This window comes from Apus apus, chromosome 24 (assembly GCF_020740795.1).
Source record: "Apus apus isolate bApuApu2 chromosome 24, bApuApu2.pri.cur, whole genome shotgun sequence".
NCBI lineage: Eukaryota > Metazoa > Chordata > Aves > Apodiformes > Apodidae > Apus > Apus apus.
This window is the reverse complement of record NC_067305.1, coordinates 1,281,876-1,301,727: the sequence shown is the minus strand read 5'-3', so window position 1 is coordinate 1,301,727 and position 19,852 is coordinate 1,281,876. Positions and strand designations below refer to the sequence as shown.

At 50.7% G+C, this 19,852-nt stretch overlaps 1 protein-coding gene across 6 annotated transcripts in view; it reads left to right on the top strand.

Moving 5' to 3' along the window:
* Positions 1-277: 277 nt before the first annotated feature.
* PIP5K1C (phosphatidylinositol-4-phosphate 5-kinase type 1 gamma) overlaps positions 278-19,852 on the top strand; it is a 49,358-nt gene continuing 29,783 nt past the window's right edge. For 4 of the 6 annotated variants that reach the window (XM_051639631.1, XM_051639627.1, XM_051639630.1 and 1 more), the window contains exon 1: positions 280-494. In XM_051639631.1, coding sequence (XP_051495591.1) covers positions 395-494 — 100 coding nt within the window. In that variant the 5' untranslated portion in view covers positions 280-394. Of the gene's footprint in view, positions 495-19,852 lie in introns of all 6 variants that reach the window. The other 2 variants (XM_051639626.1, XM_051639625.1) reach the window with 2 other exon arrangements.

Genomic DNA, 19,852 nt, shown 5'->3' with positions numbered 1-19,852 from the left:
CCGCTAGGGGAGCGTCGCGACTCTATGGTGCCTCCCGCCGGCTAGACAGGACGGGGCGGGAGGGACTTTCCCCTCGCTACTCTGTTGTCCCCGCGCCTTCCAGTCGGGGCGGTCCCAGAGCCTCAGTCCGCCGACTATCGCGACAGGCAGCCTTCGCGTCGCGATTCATTCCGGCGGAAAAGGACCGCTCTACTTCCGGTGCTGGCCGCAGCCCCTTCCGCCCTGCAGCGCCGGGGCGTGTCTAGCCGCGGCGCCTCCCGCGCTCTATGGTAACCGCCGTTCCCAGTCTCCTCAGCGACAACGGCCGGGGCCGGGAGGAGCGCGGCGGCGGCGGGCGCGGGCCTGGCCTGGCCGGTCCCTCTGCCCCCCCGGGCCTGCCCTGCCCGCGGCGGCCATGGAGCTGGAGGTGCCCGAGGAGGCCGAAGGCTCGGGCGCTGCGGGCGCCGGTGCCATCACCCCGGAGGCTGGCGCGGGGGGACTGGACTCGGCAGGAGGTAAAACGGGCTACGAGCACCGGGCGGCCGGCACCCCCGGCCGGGCTCCCGGGCGTGTTCCCCGACGTGTCGCCGTCTTCCTGAGGGGTTTCTCCCGGCCGGGCCTCGCGCCGTGTCTGTCCCCGTGTCCCCCCGGCCCGCAGTGGTTCGGCCCAGGTGCCCCCGCGGGGCTTTGAGTGGAACCTCCCGGCGGGGCCCCCCCCCCGTGTCTTGTCCCCGGGGGGGCCTGGTTCAGCCCATCGCCCTCCCCGGTAACGCGTGGTTCCGTCTGTCGCAAGCCGGTACCGGGGGGCTGCCGCTCGCCCCCCGCAGACCCGCCCCGGGGCTGCCGCTCGGGACCCCCGGGCACCGGGGCTGCCCCCGCCGCACCGCGGACCCGGGTTTGCCGGGCAGGGGCAGCTGCGGCCGCCGGAGGAACCTGCAGAGCCCGGCGCCGGGGCTTCTCCCGGCCCGGTACCGGCCCCGGGCGGAGCGGAGCGGCCGCGGTGGGCTCTGCGGGGGGGGGGTCCGCCCTGCGCTCCCTCCGCTGCTCCGGGGATGGGCCGCGGGCGTTCGCCTCCCCCGGGGGCTGCAGGATCGTGCCGTGCTCCCCGTGCTCCCCCGCGGGGTCCGGCAGCCCCCGGTAGCTCCGGGAGCCGCCTCGGGGGGGCCCGAGCTGGCCCCGCCGCCGGCAGCGCGCGCGGAGGGGGGTGGGTTCCTCGGCTGATACGATCAGGCGTGTGGGGCCGGGCGAGCGCACCTGCCTGCGCTGCCTCAGCGTTTATAGCTCGTTAACCACCCCAAATTCGTCAGCTTTCGTTTCGCAGGTGATTGAGCAGCCCCTCTGCTCTTGGGCGGGCGTGATCCTCTGTGGGCCCCGCGCGAAGCCCCTGAGCACCTGCCTGAGCCTGGAGTCGCTTCAGAGCCTGCTGTGAGGCCGCCGGGCTCTGGTTGTGCCGTGACAGCAGCCTCCTTGTCCTCGAGCTTTAAATGAGGACCATTAGATCTGAAACCCAACGAGCTGCAGCAGAAGCCATGATTATTTCAGAGTTGTCATCTGCTGCGCTGAGGGGGCTGGATCTAACGTGTGATTTTTGCTAAGGTGCTGAGATTGAACAAGGGGCAAGTTGTCCCCAGCCCTCCTGCTTTGGTTCCTCGGTGCTGCAGGGAAAATGGAGGGGCTGAGGCTGTGCAGACCTGTCCTGAGGCTGCTCCTGGTGCTTCCCACCCACCACTCACACCTCTTTTTTGGGGACTGTGCTCCCAGCACAGCAGGGTGTGGCTGGTGGGCTTCCAGCTGGTGATGCTGAGGGAGCAAAAGAGAGTCTCTCTTGCCCGTGAATCATTAAAATGTCATTTATCCTTCTTATTTCTCTGTCACCTTTCTGGTTTTTGGGAGGGTTGAGGCTTGTTGCTCAGGTCAAGACAAGGTCTCTGTAAAACTGCTGCTTAGGAGGGCTTTTAAGCAGGGACTGTGTGTTTTTCTTCCCTTTCCAAGTAAATCTGGATGTATGAACCTGTAGGCTGTCTTACCTTACACTGATAGTAAAAAAAGATGAATCAGAGCCAGGAATCTCACCGGTGCTTTGATTGTTCAAGTCAAGTTGCTTACTCCTCGCTTGGGTAGCATCCAAGTTGTGTCACTTGGCCTCAGCCACACTAGCAGCTGGAGCTCCCAGGAGGGCTGGGGACAATGTACACAGTGGATAACGAGTATTTTCTGGAAGAGAACAAACCTGGGGGCACTGGAGGTGGCCCTGGATGGGCTGTGCTGCAGAGCTTGGGTCAGCACTGCTGGCTGTGCTGCGTGGTCCTGGGTGCAGCAGATGGGAATGCTGTGTGCCTGGGAGCAGAGGGGGCTTGTGCTGAACACCTTGCTGTTTTGTTGACTGTTTCAAAGCTGCTGGTGACCAATCCAATGGAGCACACACAGCCCTGGGAGCAGTGCTGGAGATGGGGAGGTGCTCATGACCCATCTGCACAGAGCTTTGTGCTGCTCACCTTAATGCTTGTGCTGTTGATGAGGAGTTCCCAGCACAGCCAAAATCTGCTCCCTGGCTCTTTGATGTGGAGTGAGGGTGGCTGAGTGCTGCACTGCTGCTGAATGAACATGGTGGGGTTAGTGCAGAGCATGGTGGGGGCTGGCAGGGACCTTCCCCAGAGGTGAGCTGGTTACAGGAGTAAAACTGGATGGAGGAGAGGGGCTGAACATCAGATTGACTGGAGGCATGTAGAGTTTTCTGAAGGGAGCTCTTGGAAGCCTTTAAGAGAGACAACCTTACTTGGTGCCAGCAGCGGAGCTTGTGCATGAACACCTGGGTCAAATTTTCTGAGAACCCAGCTTTGAGCTTTGTAAAAGTTTTGTAACCACTGTGCTTGAGTAGGGAGTTTAAAAATCTAATGGGTCTAAGCAGCTGCTGTGTCTTTTCCCCAAATCTGTCCCCTCTTGCCCCAGAAAACGGGCTGCAGGGAGTACAAGGGACTGCTTGCCAGCTTTGGAGCAGAGAGCAGAGCTGTCAGCAGGAGCTGAGGTTCTGTGTGTGTTGGAGTGACAGGTGAGCACTGGGATCATTCAGGCTAGGGTGCCCCGACCCCAGAAACGGTTGGGTGAGGAGAGGACACATTGTCATCCCTCTGCCTGGGTGCAGCCTGTAGACAGAGGGTCTGGAAACCCCCTTTTATCCATGGGAGCTCAAGTTATTGGAGAGCTGGTGGTACAAAACTGACAGCAAAGCTGGCCTCCACCATCTTGCAGAGGTAGAAATTCTCAGCCCAACAGGGAAGTAGAGTTGATGTCTGACTTACTGCCATTTCTCACGTCTCCTGTTACGTGGTTGCAGTCTGCCCATCGTTTATGGCTTAGAGCCTGAGCAGAAGCCTCCAACATGTTCTTCAGGGTTGACTTCTTCTGCTTTAGGGAGCTGAAAAGATTTAACAAGGATTTATGCTCTTGTTCAACAGTTGTCTCACTGTACCCAGAGCTGGAGATAGCAAAGTGGAGATCCTGGCCCCAGCCACTGGTGCTGAGTGTGCTGGATGCTGGTGGCACCTGCAAGGCCACCTGCAAGAAGCCCTGGGAGAGAGCTGATTGCAGCAGATGAGGAGCAGTATTGTAGCTCTTTCCTCTTTGCAGTGGTAACTTTGAAGAGACTTTTGAAGGGTGGCTGGAAGCATTATTTTTTCAGCAGGAAGATTAGAGATAAGAGAAGAATTCCACCCCGTGGGGCACAAACAGTTCAATCCATACCAAAGTGATGGAGAGGGAAATTGGAGGGAGTTTATCAGCTTGAGGAAAAATCAAATGTAAACAGCATCCCCAGGATGATTATGGTTCACAGCTTAGTTGGATGTCACATGCCTCTTGCCCGTGAAATGATGCTAGGGAAGATGACGACAGAGGCAGTCAGCTAGGCAAAAACAGGCAGAAAAACACCCTGTGCCTTGAACTTTTAAAGACCCTGCAGTTACTTCACAGTCAATAAGTCACGGCTCAGCTTCAGGGAAGGAGGAAGGCAATAAAAATAGAATTCAGGCTACTCTGGCAAATTAATTTTCCTTTAAGACATGAATTGGCTGAAAACAAATAGGGAAGCTGGAATTCTGGGGCCTGGGAGAGCTGGGCTCTGCCCTGAAGGATCCTGAGCCTATCTCTGTTGGTGTCAGGACTGGCTGGAGAACGAATCCCCAAGAAGCCAGGATGAAGGATGATTAATTTAATTTTCATTAACTAGCATTTGGCATTGACCTGTATATAATAGCCCGTTGTGCCGCTGCCGGGTCTGCGTCTGGCAAAGCTGCTGCCACATGTTCCACTTGGGAAGCTCGCTGGGCCTCTCCAGAAGGGCTCCTCAGGGAATGACCTGGGTGGATTTAGTATGAGCAGTGCATAATTTGGGAACGATTATTGAAGTGACTCTCTGGCATGACCATTGTGGGCTGTCGTCTGATGCACGATATTAAATACAATTTTCCCATATAAGGTGGTTGCAGCCTGCAAAGCAGCAGCAGGAATTCCAGTATTCCCATTCTTCATGAACGTGCCTTCAAGTCACAGTTGGGTCCAGAAATAGGTCTGCCACGGCTGTGCCATACCCTACAAAGGCTCAGAGAGCCCTTCTCATCACGTGCTGCTCATGTTTCTGTCACGTTTCATGATTCCTGTTCCTCTTTTTGGGCTGCCAAGCGTGTCCCTGTAGCCCAGGCTGAGTCTCCAGAGGCCTGGCAGGTTCCTCGCTCCCGACAGGGATATGGTGCCCATGTGCTCTCTGGGATCCGACCAGCATGAGACCAGTTCCCATCTGTGCCTGTGGGAATTACAGGCATTATGTGCTGTAATTAACTTGCAATCATTGCACCTTTAGCACCAGGCTGGGGAATGTCAGCAGAGCTGGTGGGGGAAATGTTTGCTGCTCCCCCTGCAAGGACGGTCTGGCTGGTCTAGATGGGAGTGAGCTTTAGCAGGCCCTGCTCCCACCAGCAGTGTTGGGAACTGAGCTGCTGGTTGTGTCCCTCACAGAAGATGCTTCCTCTCACAGCCTGGCTGTGGGAAAGCTGGAGCCAAAGTGGGTGCTGTCCTCCCTGGATGGTCTGATCCTGTGGGTGTGTCTCTCTGGTTTCCCCAGCAGGCTGTGGTGCTGGGGGAGCAGCAGGGGTGGGAACAGGCTGCTGGTTTTGAGGCACATGCTCTGTGAACACTCCTCCTTTTCTCAAAGATGCATGTGCAGGGAGAGGGGCAACTGTTTGAACTCATAAATAGCAGCAGGACAGTGGAAGGTGGCCTAGGTGGGGGGTTTGGTTTCTCATGAAGTCTTTCCAGGTCTCTAATAAAAAATTATGATAGACCCCTTTAATTTTAATTTGTTTAATAACCCAGTTGACAGTGTTCTTCAGCTATCTCCTGAGCTGTTGCCCTCTAGGCCTGCAAGCTGGGTTGCCTTGGGATTGTGCCCAAGAACAGAGTTTTAGTCACATCAGACTGGATGCCTGTGACCACGTCCATGGGGCCAGGCAGAACCTATTTTCAAAGCTTTATGCAGTTGCAGAGCCCAAGCTGTTTGTGAGTTCTCCATAAGAAGCTGCTATCAGGGGAATACCTCATGGTTGTATTTCACCACTTCTAAATCCATCTGTGGCTGGTGCAGGAACTCAAAAGGAGCAAAATATTGTCATTCTCATAGAATCCCAGACTGGTTTGGGTTGGAAGGGACCTTAAAGATCATCTAGTCCCATGCCCCTGCATGGGCAGGGACACCTCCCACCAGCCCAGGTTGCTCCAAGCCCCATCCAACCTGCCCTTCAACACTGTCAGGGATGGGGCAGCCACAGCTTCCCTAGGCAACCTGTTCCAGTGTCTCACCACCCTCACAGCAAAGAATTTCTTCCTCATATCTCAGTCTCCCCTCTTTCAGCTTGAAAACCTTCCCCTTCATCGCATCCCTCCCTGCCCTTGACCAAAGCCCCTCCCCAGCTTTCCTGGAGCCCCTTCAGGCACTGGAAGCTGCTCTAAGGTCTCCCTGGAGCCTTCTCTTCTCCAGGCTGAACATCCCAACTCTCTCAGCCTGTTTTCTATGTCTTATTTTCCATAAGACTTTGGCAAAGCAGAATTCCTGGCACAAGCCCCCACTCTGCATTTGCTGCCTACTGATGGTTGTGAACACAGTTTATCTAACAAACAAGTGCAGCCACTTTTGTTTTCCTCCATCGGGGTGGTTGCTGTTGTGCCGACCTGTGCTGAGCCCCTACCAGCACATCCATGGGCTGCAGGAATGTCCTCACAGCCATGGGAGGACAGGGGTGCTGCAGAAAGGTAAATCAAGGCTCTGTGAGGGGCTGGAAACAAAAAGTTCTTTAATGCTGACATGAAATGAGCTCAAGAAAGAGAGGGTAATGTAAAAAATCCCAGCTGGTGGCCTGGACAGGGTGAGTTTTGTCTTGAGCCTTATCAGCACTGACCTTCTCAGTGGAGCAGCGTGGTGTTGATCACCTACCCATCTGGGGAGCTGCACACCAAAAGGAAAAGCATCTGCTGGCTTTCCCAGGCTCACCACCTCCTCTCTGGATCACCAGCAGCCTGAGTCCCTGGCCAGGGAGCCTGACCTCTCCAGGCAGCCCTACAAGAGCCAAGAGTAATAAGGTAACGTTGGGGTTGTTCCTTCTTTAGGTAGGTCTTAGAAGTACTCTGTTCCTAAGCAGCCTGGCACTTGTTTGAGTTTTTCACTGTTGCCAGTAGCTGAGTTAACCTCAGGACTTTCTGGGAAACATTTTCTGTAATTAAAAAGCTAAAAGTAATCGGAGCAGTTTTTCTGTCACTTTGTCTCTTCTCACCCACATATTTAAGCAGAAAATGCTGTCAACCCCTAATTAAGTGTCGTCTTCTTCCATCCTGTGTTCTTGTGGCTTCCCCAGCTTATGTGTGGGTTTTTGCACTGGCTTGTGGTGAATAACCCAGGCTGAGTCAGAGGACGTGCTGTGGTTGTGAGGAGATGTGGAGGTTCAAGGTGCTTGGTTGTCCCAGTGTTCACAGCCCACCTGCGCTGCTGGTCACTCCAACCACCACTTGTTTCACTGTCTCACAGCTCTGGGGAGAGGCCACGAGTCTTTCACCATATGAGTTACCCCCTTTGCTTCTCTTCCAGCTTTCTTAGAATACCACAAAACCACCTCTAACTCTGTTTACAAAATACAAATGTGTACAACTAGAGAGTCTGTGTAGTGGGAAAGGTTCTCTTAAGATTATTTGAAGAAGATATATTTATATTATATCTATATAATAATATAAGAATAGATATTATATTTATATTTGAAGAACAGCAGCATATATAGGGCATGGAGTGAGAGGACAAGGGGATTAAAACTGAAAGAGGGGAGATTAAGGTTAGAGATCAGGAGGAAATTCTTCACTGTGAGGTGAGACCCTGGCCCAGGTTGCCCAGGGAAGCTGTGGCTGCCCCATCCCTGGCAGTGTTGAAGGGCAGATTGGATGGGGCTTGGAGCAGCCTGGGCTGGTGGGAGGTGTCCCTGCCCATGCAGGGGGTTGGCTCTAGATGATCTGAAGGTCTTTTCCAACCCAAACCATTCTATGAGTGTAAATTTTACAGCATGGAGCTTGCATATTCTGCACAGTTGCATCTCTGGCAAATAGCTGTTGGAAGAGCTGTCCCTGTGGGTCACTGTACAGCTTTGCAGCCTTTAGCTCTGGAGTTGCAGAAAATGAAGCTCAGGATGTACAATCAGTGCCTGTGCAGTTTGTGTTCAGTGTGAGGAGTGTGCAGCACTTTGCAGACTCATGGAGGGGGCACAGTCCTCATCTCCTCTCTAATTAGCTGACTCTGCATGTTCTCTTTGCTGAAATTGCTGTTGGAGGGAGAGGGTGGGAAGAACTTCCTGGGAGAAAAAAAGAAGTTGGTAACTGGCTGTTTGCATCTCTGGGTTCTCCAGTGTGTCAGACCTGCCTGTTGCATGAGGTGTGTTTGGGAAGGAAGGGCCAGGTCCCAGAGCACACCTGGGGCTGCCCCTGCTGCACAGGGACCTGGGGAACCCAGCAAAGGGACCCGGGTCACGGCCTCGTGTCTGTCACAAGACCGACCTGGGCAGATCCGCTGCCGCTTCTGAAAGGGCCTGGAGATTAGCTGGGCATGGGAACACCACATGCAACAGGCTCATGTCTTTGTTCTGTGTGAAATAGCTCAATCTCCTGAACCCGGAGGAATTAACGGATTATAAAACAAGGCAGCTTTGCCTTGTTTGCAGGAGTGAAACCAGCAGTGCTGTTGGGACCATTAGTGACCAGGGCTGGTGGGGAGCTTGGGACCCACCAAAATCCAAATAGCTCAAAACTGCATTGCATAACATTAAATCTCTGCCAGGCAGGGGAATGATGTGTAATTCAGCTTCTGGCCCGTGCTCTGCCTGCCACTGTTCAGGCTTCCCTGGTTCTGTGTGCTGGATTTGCAGTACCTGTGGTAGCAGTTTTTGAGCGATGGTCTCACATGGGACTTGGTGGCTTCTGCAAAATAACCTCTCCCTGCTTTGAAGGTCCATGTAGCCAGAGTGGTTAATAAATCTTCATTTAAACTTGGTGATGCTTTCTCTGATGAGGCTCTGTCAAACTATTTACTCTTCAAATTCTCTCTGTTCCTGTACCATGGCAGACACCTCCTAGTTCTGCAGAAGATCTGGGAGCACTTCAACCTCAGCCAGCACTGAGCTCCCAGAGGAAAGGCATCAACAGAGGCTGGGGAGTGCTGGGCTGGGAGCCAGTCAAGCCCCTGCTCTTTCACTGAATTTAGTAGTTCAGAGAATCCCCAGCTGTTTCATAGGCTTTTCTGTAGGAGGATTCTGTAGGATCTGCTGCTTTTGAGACAGGGTAGCTGAGTTCACACAGTCATTTGGCAAGGCTGGTGTTGGAAGCCGGTCCCTAGTGACTCAAACTGTGGACATGTTGGGATGCTCCCCTTCAAAATGAGTGTATTGAATATGTGAGACCATCCTGGTGACCATGTTATGATTCTGCAAGAATAGAATTAGTCAAGATTATTTTGCTCTTTCATTTGCTGCCTAGCAGGGTGATGTTTAAATTAGCAGTTATACTTTTCTTCCCCTTGGAGTTTACCATTCTTAGTTTCTGCTTTATATTTTGTCCCCCCAGGTAAGTTAGGCTCCAGATCTCCAGTGGCTGAAATGGCCACTGAGACCAGCAAAGCACAACCTGATGGTGAACTGACATGAAAACCACATGTAATCTTCATGAAAAGATCCTCATTTGCCAAGTCAGCCTCTAGTGAGTTCAAGCTTGATGTGCAAATGCACTTTCTGCCTCCCTGGTGGAGGCTGGATGAGCTCCCTGGGGCCACCTGAGCAGAGGCTGTCTTGCTCAAGCCCTTGTGTGGCAGAGGGACAGGTGGGAATGACGTAGGTAGAATAAAATCGATGCTGCCTTATATTTACAGCAGGAGTAGTGCAGGTCATCCTGATCTGCTCTCCCTCCTCCCCTTCCCATGGGATGGGAGGGCGTCCCAGCTGCTTGCATCACAGAGGGTGAGGTGGGACAGCAGCAAAGCAGAGTAGTGTTTCTGTGCATGAAATGAATGGCTTCAGGGAGTTCTCAATTAGTTTTTAGGGTGGAATTCCTGATTTGTGGGTGTGACTGTGTTTAAAGGACTGCTTAACAGCATCCTTCTGAGCTCTTGGATTTTCACTTGGTTTTTCTCCAGTTGCAGTTGGGCAGTAACACACAGTGCAGCCTCAGTTATTGTGCGAATTCCCATATAAACCCCTTTCCAATGCCAGTCCTCTCAACCCTCCAGTGATGCAGTTTGGTTCAGAAGGGCTGAGTATGGATTTTCCTTTTTCCTTCTGGGCTGTAAGAGCTCAGGTAATTAAGGCGACTTGGGACCAATTTGAGCAACTGGAGCATTGGGAGCAATTTTGGTTGGTGCATCGGTGCAGCTCACAAAGGGTTTGGAGCACTTGAGAAATGTTTTTATGTAATTGGCAAGTTTTAAGAGATTTTGTGAAAACTCTCCAAAGCTCAAGACGCATCTCTGAAGCACTGCAAGGCTCCTGGCAGGCTGCTGGGCCTTAAAACAGCCCATCTCAGCAAGGTGCACATCAGTAATGGAAACACCAACAGCAGGATGTACCTCCTGCTTGCTTTGTCCACACAGTCTTAAGGTCTTGGGGGTTACAACAGCTAAGATAAGACACAGGTTTTTCTGCTCTTGGAGCCTGCTTGGTTTCATTTCTACTTTGTGCCTCTGGCCCCCTAGAAGCCCACCTTGGCTAAGTGTCATCCCTGATGTCCATTGGTTTTTATTACTTGAGGTCCTGAAGATCTGAGGGATTGAAGAAAAACCTTCAGGCTTGGCGTAAGACCCAGAAGCACAAGTTTCCATTTTACAAAGTAAATTGAAGGTGAGGAGCTGGAGTCTCCCATTGCCACCAGCTGGGTGTCCTGGTCACATCCTGCAGGATGGTCAGCTTTCTTCTGAGTGTAGAGTTGGGGACTGAAGTTCCCACTGGCTTTGTGACACTCGTGGCCTTTCACGTACTAGTTAGTGTGTGGAGAGGGAAGACTTTGAGCATGGGGCAGCAGTGATGGCACTTCACTCACAGCTCCAAAAAGACAGGGAAAAGTTGCCCTGTCTCTTAATACTCACCTGTTGGGTTTGTGCTTTCCAGGACCTGGGCAGTAGGACAAGCAAAGTATTATCAAAGCTGCAAATGTGGGCAGGATAAAGCAGGTGATGACAAAGATTCTGTCTTGGTTTCTTTCTGTAGAATCATAGAATTGTTAAGGTTGGAAGGGATCTTAAAGATCATCTAGTTCCAACCTTCCCTGCTATGAGCAGGGACCCCTCCCACTAGACCAGGTTGCACAAAAACCTCATCCAAGCTGACCTTAAAAACCTCCAGGGTTGTTGATGGGGCATCAACAACCTTCCTGGGCAAACTGTTCCAGTACCTCACCATCTTATACTATCTCTGCACATCTGATGGACTGAATTTGGGGGATTTTTCAAGGCAAAATTGTCCATCACTGCACATTTCAGAGGAAGGCAGCTGGCTGAAACCATCATCTGGCTGAGTGCTCCTTCCCTGAATGTCTGCCTGATGGCACTTCATGTAGTCAGTTGCTCTGTTTAAATGCTGATGTGAAACTTGGTTCTCTCTGATTTCTTGATTTCATAGTTTCTGTCTATGCAGCCATTTCTGCAGGGTGTGTTTCCCCAGGCCAAGAGGAGGGAGCAATGTGATCAGAAGCCCTGTGTGCTGCTGGGAGGGCAGATGTGATACCTGAAAGCACTTGTCTTCTCTTTAAATGTCACTTTTTAATGGATGTCATCTATAAAATGACAGTTTTCTTTCCTGTATGCATTCAGTGCTGCTTTTGCCATCTTTCTGGATGCATGTTGATGGGGGCAACATATAAAATGGCATAGAATGTGCTGCCAGAAAAATGTAAAATAGTCCCAAACTCAAAAGGCTGGAACAAAGACAGCAGAACGTGACTCTCTCTCAGAGCTCTACCTGTCAATGTTCAGTGAGGGGCTCTTCAGTTACAGGGCAAACACCTGCTTAGGTGGAATCCAGAAACAAAGGAAAGTTTTTCATTTTGGCCTAACAGGTGGTGGTTTGTGGGTTTGAATAGCACATGGCATGGGATCGTTTTTGTGTTGGTAAGGACGGACTGTTCAGTGATCAGAACTGAAATTTGGAAGACCAACAGTTGCCTTTGCTTAATTTACTATTTTTTTCCCCTGTAATGCTACCTTGTGTCACAAGTTTTTCTATGAGGTGCACATTGTAGCTTTTGATATGCATGCTGGGTTGTTTTTTTTTAATTCCAAGATGCTTCCTCTCAAACTGGCATCACTTCAGGCTTAAATTAATTTGCATTGAAGAGAAATGATGACAAAGTCTTTCTCCACCTTTGTCTCAGAGGGTTGGATGTTTGTTTTCATTTTGGTATTAAGGAGGAGTCACTGGTGGATTAACTATCTAGGACACTCTTTTGAGAAAGAGGCTTCTAGGCTGGTAATGCCAGAAAATGCTTATTAAAGAAAAAGGAGAAATTGAAGGCATGACCATTCTGAAACTGCTCGTTGCTCCTGCAGCTTCATCGCAGACCAGCCCCATACATTTCCTGTGTATAACTGCAATCTTTGCTGCAGCTCCCTTGCAGAGAGTCATAGAGTCATTAAGGTTGGAGAGGACCTCTAAGATCATCAAGTCCAACCATCAATCCAACACCACCGTGCCAACTAAACCATGTCCTGAAGTGTTATGTCCGCACATTTTTTTTAATACCTGCTGGGATGGTGATTCCACCACTGTCCTGGGCAGCCTGTTCCAGTGCCTGACCTCTCTTTCAGTAGAGAAATTGTTCCTAATACCCAATATAAATCTCCTCTCATGCAACTTGGGGTCATTTCCTCTCATCCAGTTGCCAATTACTTGGAAGAAGAGACCGACACCCCTCCTCACTCCAACCTCCTTTCCAGGAGCTGCAGAGAGGGAGATCTCCCCTCAGCCTCCTCCAAACTAAACAATCCCAGTTCCCTCAGCTGCTCGTTATAAGACTTGTGCTCTAGAGAGTATTGAAGTCCTGATAAAAGTTGATCTGTCTTTAAAACAAAGCAAAAAGACTGTGAATTTTGGCAGACAAGACAGTTATATTTCAGTTAATGACAGCAACTGCCTGTTTCCTTTTGGTATAATAAACCAGGCTGCCCATTGGATGCCAGATTCAGAGCTGGCCAGTACAGGCTGATAATAAATTGAAGACCCTCTGAAGATTAAATGTTGGTAGTGGGGCTGCTTGTCAGGACTCCATCAGCTGTGAAGAGCGTGGTAATTCAGGAGGAACTTAATTTAATACATCCAAGCTCTGGTTTTGTATTGGTAGGATGGTGATGCACAACTTCCCATGAGGTGTTAAGATGTAAGGTTTATAGCCCATGTCAGAGAGATGCTGTGGTTTCCCTAACTCCCAGGTGTTCAAACACAAATATTGTTTTTATTTTGGATCTTTTTTCTAAACTGGAAACTAGGAGCACAAGAAGGCTGGAAGTGACCAGCATGAAGAGCAAACCCTAACCTAGAGGAACAACGTGGGTTTTTACAGTAGCTGAAGAAATGAAATTTAAAGGCAAGTTTTCCTGTGAGGTGGGCTGAAAAACAACTTAATCTGTAAACATGAGGTGGAGTGAAAAATAACTCAAGGCCTGCAGGAGGGAGGGATAAGAGGTGCCTGTGTGGCAGCTGCTCATCTAAAGGGAAAGGAATGTATTACAGGCAGAAGTGGCACGTGCTGCCTGTTATTTGGTTTGCTATTAGACCTCCTGCTTTTGGTTGCTTTGCCTTGCCAAGATCATGATCTCCAAACATCCTTTGCCTTATGGCTGCCCTTTAAGTTCTGACAAAACCAATGCAACCATTTTTGGTGAAGCCAAGAGATGCGTTGCCTCATCCAGAACTTCAGAGCTTGGTCAGGTCTATCACTAAATGGCGTTGCAGTATCTGCTGGATGGTTCTGCTTCATCAGACCTGCTTTTTTCTCTTCCCATGGAGCACCATTGGCACCAAACTGCTCTAAGCCTTCTAACTTCCATTTTGCTATGCTTTGTAAAAATAATTCACCTGTTAACACCTCCCTGGCCTCACTGGTGATGCTGGAGGAGCCCCATTGCTTGGTGGGTACAAATCAATAGGCTTGAGCCATCTAGCCTCAAAGAAGATTACTGGGTTGGAAGTCAGGAATTGTAGAGTTTCCCATGTCAGTCCTGTGTATTTTATATTCCCCATCAAGAGCTGTCAGGTAGCTGTTGGCCAGTGTTACCACACACTTCTGTGTCCCTTCTGCCCACCCTGTTACCCACATCACCATCATAGCAGAGCCAACTGCCACCAGCTGAGTTGGGAGGGGAAACCTGAGCGAGCAGCTGGGTTGTCCTCCTGGAGGTGCTTTTAAGAGTGAACAGACCATGTTTGCACGCTGGGCTGTGGTTTCTGTTTCTCTCCAAAGGCAGGAGCAGATTGTGCTGTCACTCTCTGCTTCACAAATCAGTGGCAGTGTGTGTGTCTGGCTGATCCAGACTTCAGGTGAACTACTTCATTTCTGGTTTTGTTAAAGTCTTAGCAAACAGTGTTAAAGTTTCTGTGAGATTCTTCTATGTAGTTCAGAAATACTAGACTGAAGTTCACTCGATGCTGCTGTCTTGGATTACTTTATATTTGTTCTTCGTGAGCCATCCCCAGGTTTTCCTTGTGCCAGGCAGAAGGGCTCAGGAGTTCAGTTGTTCAGAACTCTGACTGGTGAGACCAGATGTTGTTTCCAGTTGTACCTTCAGCTTACACAGTTCCATCCATGCATATGTGTGAGCCCTGTGGCTGGTCAGACCAGGCTCTTCAGAGATGGTCACTTGTCTTTGCAGCCCCATGTTCTTCAGTTGTAACGTTCTGTGTGTAATGAACATGTCTCCTCCTCTGCTCTCCCTGAAGTGGGGCTGCTCTGAAATCCACAGCCCAAAAGCTGGGAAGAGAGATGACCCAGCTGGCTGTGGTTCAGCTGCATGGTAACTTGTTTTCTTTTACCTAAAAACAGTCTGCTGTCAAATACATCCTAGAAACCTCAAAATCACTCCAGAAAGACCTTCACCACTCCAGTATCCCATGAAAGCAGTGGAAGTGCAGGATGCAAAGGGAAAGGACAACACTTTGGGGCACAGCTCCCAGCACTGCCTGTGTTCTCCATTCTGAATCCCAAACTGCAGATGGACTCATGGTTGAACCAGGTGTGAATGTGTGTGGCAGCCCCTGGGGAAAGAGTGCCAGAAATCTGAAGTGTCCTCAGCACCCAGGGTGCCTTTGGGGGTTAGTCTGGGGATAACCTGTGCCTCAGCTCTCACCTCTGCAGCACTGTGTGAGCCTAAGTGCTCTCTTGGATTTTGCTCGTTGTTCTTTTACATCTTTAGTTTGAACACGTACCTGTACACTTGACAGAGCCCTGGGACAGGCTGCCCAGAGAGGCTGTGGAGTCTCCTTCTCTGGAGACATTCAAACCTGCCTGGCACGTTCCTGTGTGATGTGCTCTGGGTGACCCTGCTCTGGCAGGGGGGTTGGACTGGGTGATCTTTTGAGGTCACTTCCAACCCCTAAGATTCTGTGATTCTGTACAGAGTTCCCAGATGAGCAAACAAATGGATATAGGTGTACTTGGTTAAACAGAAGTAATAAATGCCTGCCTGGCTCAGTCTTCAAGTGAAAATTCTCCAAGCTGGGCTGGAGAAGCTGCTTTACTGACCTGGCTATTGATCAAGCTGCAGGTCTGTGCCAGAAGAGCCTGTCCCTCAGCTGTGGTTACTTGTGCTGGAGGAGCCTTTCTATGATCATCAGTGTAATACAACAGCCCAGCATAGGCACCAGGTTATCTCCTCCTGCCATCTATGCCTGTCTCACCTGTTTGTATTTCCTATTAGGACCTCTAGAAGTGTTTTTTTAAATGTAATTATTTTTGGGGTGACTTATTTTCAACCAATAGCTGAGTCACAAGCTGCCATGCCACAGCCAGGATCCCAGGGAGGAGAGAGACTACTTGCTAAAACTTTGAGTTACAGTTTTTGGCAGCACATTTCATCTTTTGAGTTTGTTCTTCTGTGGCTTGTTTTGTTCCATCTGTTCAGGTACCTTTGTTAGATCAGAGCACTCTGGTCACAGAGAGCAGAAGTGGCCTTAACAAGACTGGTGGGAAAAAAACATGGTGGTGAGCAATAATTTTGAATTTATTCTTAACCTACAGCTCCCCATGCCTCGTGGCAGTAACTTTTTTGCCTCAGAGGTGCTTCCTCATTCTCACAACACGGGTACATGCTCTACCTGGAGCTGCAGAGGATGATGCTGCTGCTGCAGAGCCCTGATGGAGGAGAGGAGGACTGGAGGCTGGGTACCCTCCTGGATACCACCCTCCTTCAGTCTGGAGGAGAGAAGAGGTGTTGGCACATCCAGGGAGGAATAGATCCATCTGCGGGAAAGGATTTGCAGTATCTGGGATGGCCTAAGCAGAGTTTGCACCCAAAGAGCTGGGTAGCCCTCACTGTGGCTTGTTGTAGGGTTGTGCAAACTCTGTGTGGCTTGTGCAGGAGGAGGGTGGCAGGGTGCTGTGACAGGGGCACAGGGGACACGGGTGAGAAGCAGCAAAACACCAGCCAGACTTTGCCTTCTGCCACGTGTGAGTTGGGGTAGTTAATTTTGAATGAGGCCAAGAAATCTCTGATAGCTTTGTGCCTGGCCAGCTCAGTGGGGCACACGTGCAGATGGAGAGCTTGAATTTGTAGTTGTTATGGCAGCAAAAGCTTTGTTTTCTAGAACTGGATCTCTCAAACAAAGCACTGGTCTGCTTTTCCTATTGTGTCTTTTTGACTACAGGGGTTTAGTGGGACATGATCAACTTGAAAACTGTGTCTGAATTGCATAGAGGACGTGCTCTTTGAGGGGCTGTGTCACAAACCAGGTCCAGAAATTTAAACTGATGCTTTTACCTTGACACCTGCTTTTCTAACAGGTAGAAGATAGAGATGTTCCCCACCTCCTCTCCCACCCAACCTTCCCCTCCACCTTGCAGCGCAGATCTGTCCCTGCATGTGCATGTTGCAGCTTTGTCCGCAGCACCCATGGCAACCTGGAAGTGTTTTGTGAAGCAGAGTTTTCTCCACCTGGTGTGAGCAGCCTTGCAGAAGGACTTTATATCCAGTGACGCAGATTGGACACGACCCCATTCTGAAATCCCCTTTCAGGTCTTCAGAGTTTGAGCACCCTCGGAAAATCTCTGTCAAGCGACATTAGCAAGAGCAGAATTAAATCTTAGAGGATTTAGCCAAGCAGCTTTGGCTACGGAGTAAATCAGGAAATACTCCACCCCTTAAAAATCCAGGTGCATCTTGAGGATGACTTCTTGTAAAGGGTGGGCTGCAGACAAAACAGCTGTTTTCCCTGGGTGGTTTGCTGCTGACTGGGGTGCTGAGCTCCCACAGCTCCAAAGCTGTGCTTTCTGTGGGAACTCCTGTGTATCCTGGTGTTATGTTATTGGGAAACTTCAAGTAGATTTCTTTACCTGCTGTCACTGTAGTAACTGGGCTTCAACACATCTTTTGGGAGGTCAGAACATGGAAAATTTCGGGAGGTGTGTATCTTTCCTGAGTTGTATTTGTCTACTTTAATGTAATTTAGTCTGGAAATAATTCTTGACAGTGAATGAGCAAGGGGAGTAAGTTCTCTGTCAAGCAACACTTCTAAATGGTGGAAGTGATAAACATTCTGACCCATCCCTCCAGGACTGAAGGTGCTCCACTTCCTTCAGCTGTGGAGCCCTCTGTGAGGAAGGACTGAGGGATAAAACAGGGGAGAGTTTGTCTCATTTAGCTTGCAATCCACCACTCTTTTCATCTGCTGTTCTGCTTCAAAGAGCAGTTGGAATTATTTCTTTGATTTGCCAGTGCTCTCCCAAGACAGGTTTAGATCCTTGGCAGGGACACCCAGAGAAGCAATATTGGAAGGGGAACTGACTGATGTTATGCTGAGGCATCCTCCTACTCTCTCATTAAAGGAGTTTTGCCCTCTCAGTAACAAGATCCTGTGCTATTTATCAGCTTAAGAAATTTTGGAATTGGCTACAGCAAAGTTGTCCTTTTTCCAGCCACTGATTCCTAGTCCTGTGCCTGGTACCAGCCTTGCAGGAGAGATGGTGAGTTGCAGAGGCAGCTTGTGAAGGTCGGGTGGTGGAGAAGAACCTCCAGCAGAGCTAATCCTTGCCTGGCCAGGAGGTGCTGAGGTCTGACATTAAGCTTCTTGCAGCTGAAGCACTGAGCCCTGGCACGCTGCACACCTGTGTGTTGGGGCAGAATCACTGCTCTGGCTCTGACAAGCAGTGTGTAACCTTGGATTGGTCACCTTGTGCTTCTCCCTCTTTAATAGTAGCACTTGAAGAGCAGTGTGATAGAGGATGCAGCTGAGCATCCTTTCCCTGCACAGAGGCAAGAAGACTCTGCAGAGTTAAAGTGCTGAATCCTGCTTGTAGGCAGGAGCCTGTGAGCAGGGAGGTGTCGATTTGTTTTGTCAGAAAACAAAGGGGGGAAGTGAATTCTGGACTGAGTCTTCAAAAAGTTTTCTTGTGCTTCTCTGACCTGGGCTTGGGAAAGAGATCTCTGGGCCCTTGTGACAGCTGAAAACTCCATCTGGACACACAGAGTCCCACAGGCTGCCCCGGGTCATGCACTGCGTTCAAGTCCCTCATGTTTTTGCAACATGACTAGAAAGGCCACAGGAGTTCTGTGTCTTCTTGCTGCTGAGCACATCTCCCAGCAGGCAGGAGATGTTCTAGTGAGCAGTGACCGTGGGTTGGGAGCTGCCAGTAGGAGATGCAAAGCTTATCCTACCCCTGAGCAAAGGTAAGGGGGCAACAGGACGTTGCTTTAGTGTGCTGCTTTGGCAGGTTTTTTGGTAGTGGGTGAGGGGCCCCACGAGTGGCTAAGAAGCTCCCACAGCTCTAAAACCAGCCAAGGAGCCATTAGAGAGACACTGGATGCACCTCTGTGATTAACATATGAAAGAACTGAGATAAGACCTGAGCAGAGGGAGTTGAGTGAGCAGCCATGTGGCTGGTTCTTTGTTGTTGTATGAGGCCCGAGACATCTCAGCTCTTCTGGATTATTGTAAGGAAGGTGACTTCAAAGTCCTTCAGCCTTTTATGGCTTTGCTCTAAATCAGCGTCATGGTTTGAGTGTGGTGCCACCTTGCCTGGATGTGGTCACGGGCAGGGAAAGCTGCCTCTGGCCTGGAGAGGTTGCACTTCCTGCTGCGGTGTTTGCTCTCTCTAATTAATCCTAATCAAGCTTTGCTGTGAATTCTGGTAGACAGGTTTGGATTTGTAGGTTGTAATGAAGGTGGAAGCCAGAGGCTAGAACAGGCTGGCATCCCTAACACCACTGCTGGGGTCCCTGATCTTGGCACGTCTCACTTTCCTGCCTCCACGTGGGCAGCGGGGAGAGCGCTCGGCCGCTCTGGACGTGCCTGGGAGCCTGTGTTGTTCCACTCCACAATCCTCCTGTGACTGGCGGCATGGAAGGGAGCAGGAACACTGTGTTCAGATAAGGCTGCACCTTTCCCATCCAGCAGATGTTTGCCTGAACATCCCACTGGATTGCATAATTACGTAGTTGAATGTGGAGCTGAACGGCTGCAGCCTTTCCCGCTACTGGGTGTCAGCCGTTGTGTGCTCCTCTTGATGAGATTGTTGTTGTGCTTTTTTGTCAGCTGTGTCACACACTTCGAGGCTAGGCTCTCTGAAACGCTGCTTTTTTTCTACACGCAGCTGATCCGAGACAAGAAAACAAATCAGTTCTTTTTAAGTTTCATTTCCCTGGTCTTGTCCTGCTCGTTCCCCGCTGTAATTGGGCTTCCTTGCGGTAAGCGCTTTTCTGGGGAGTTGTCAAGGAAACGTTTTTGCCTGGTATGTCCTGGCTCAGCAGCACGGGTCCCTGAGGGGGGCTGCACCCTGGAGAGGGGCTGCACCCAGGAGAGGGGCTGCACCCAGGACACTGTCCCTCACCCACAGCTGAGGGACGAACATGTTCACTCCCTGCCTGCACCTTCAGCTTCTGCCCTGCCTCCTCAGCTGGAGCCAGCAGGAGCAGGGATGTGATTCTCCCCCGGTGCTCAGCACTGGTGAGGCCTCACCTCAAATCCTGTGTCCAGGTCTGGGCTCCTCGCTTCAAGAAGGATCTTGTGGTGCTGGAGCAGGTCCAGAAGAGAGCAACAAGGCTGGTGAAGGGACTGGAGGGAAAGTCTTATGAGGAGAGGCTGAGAGAGCTGGGGTTGTTTAGTCT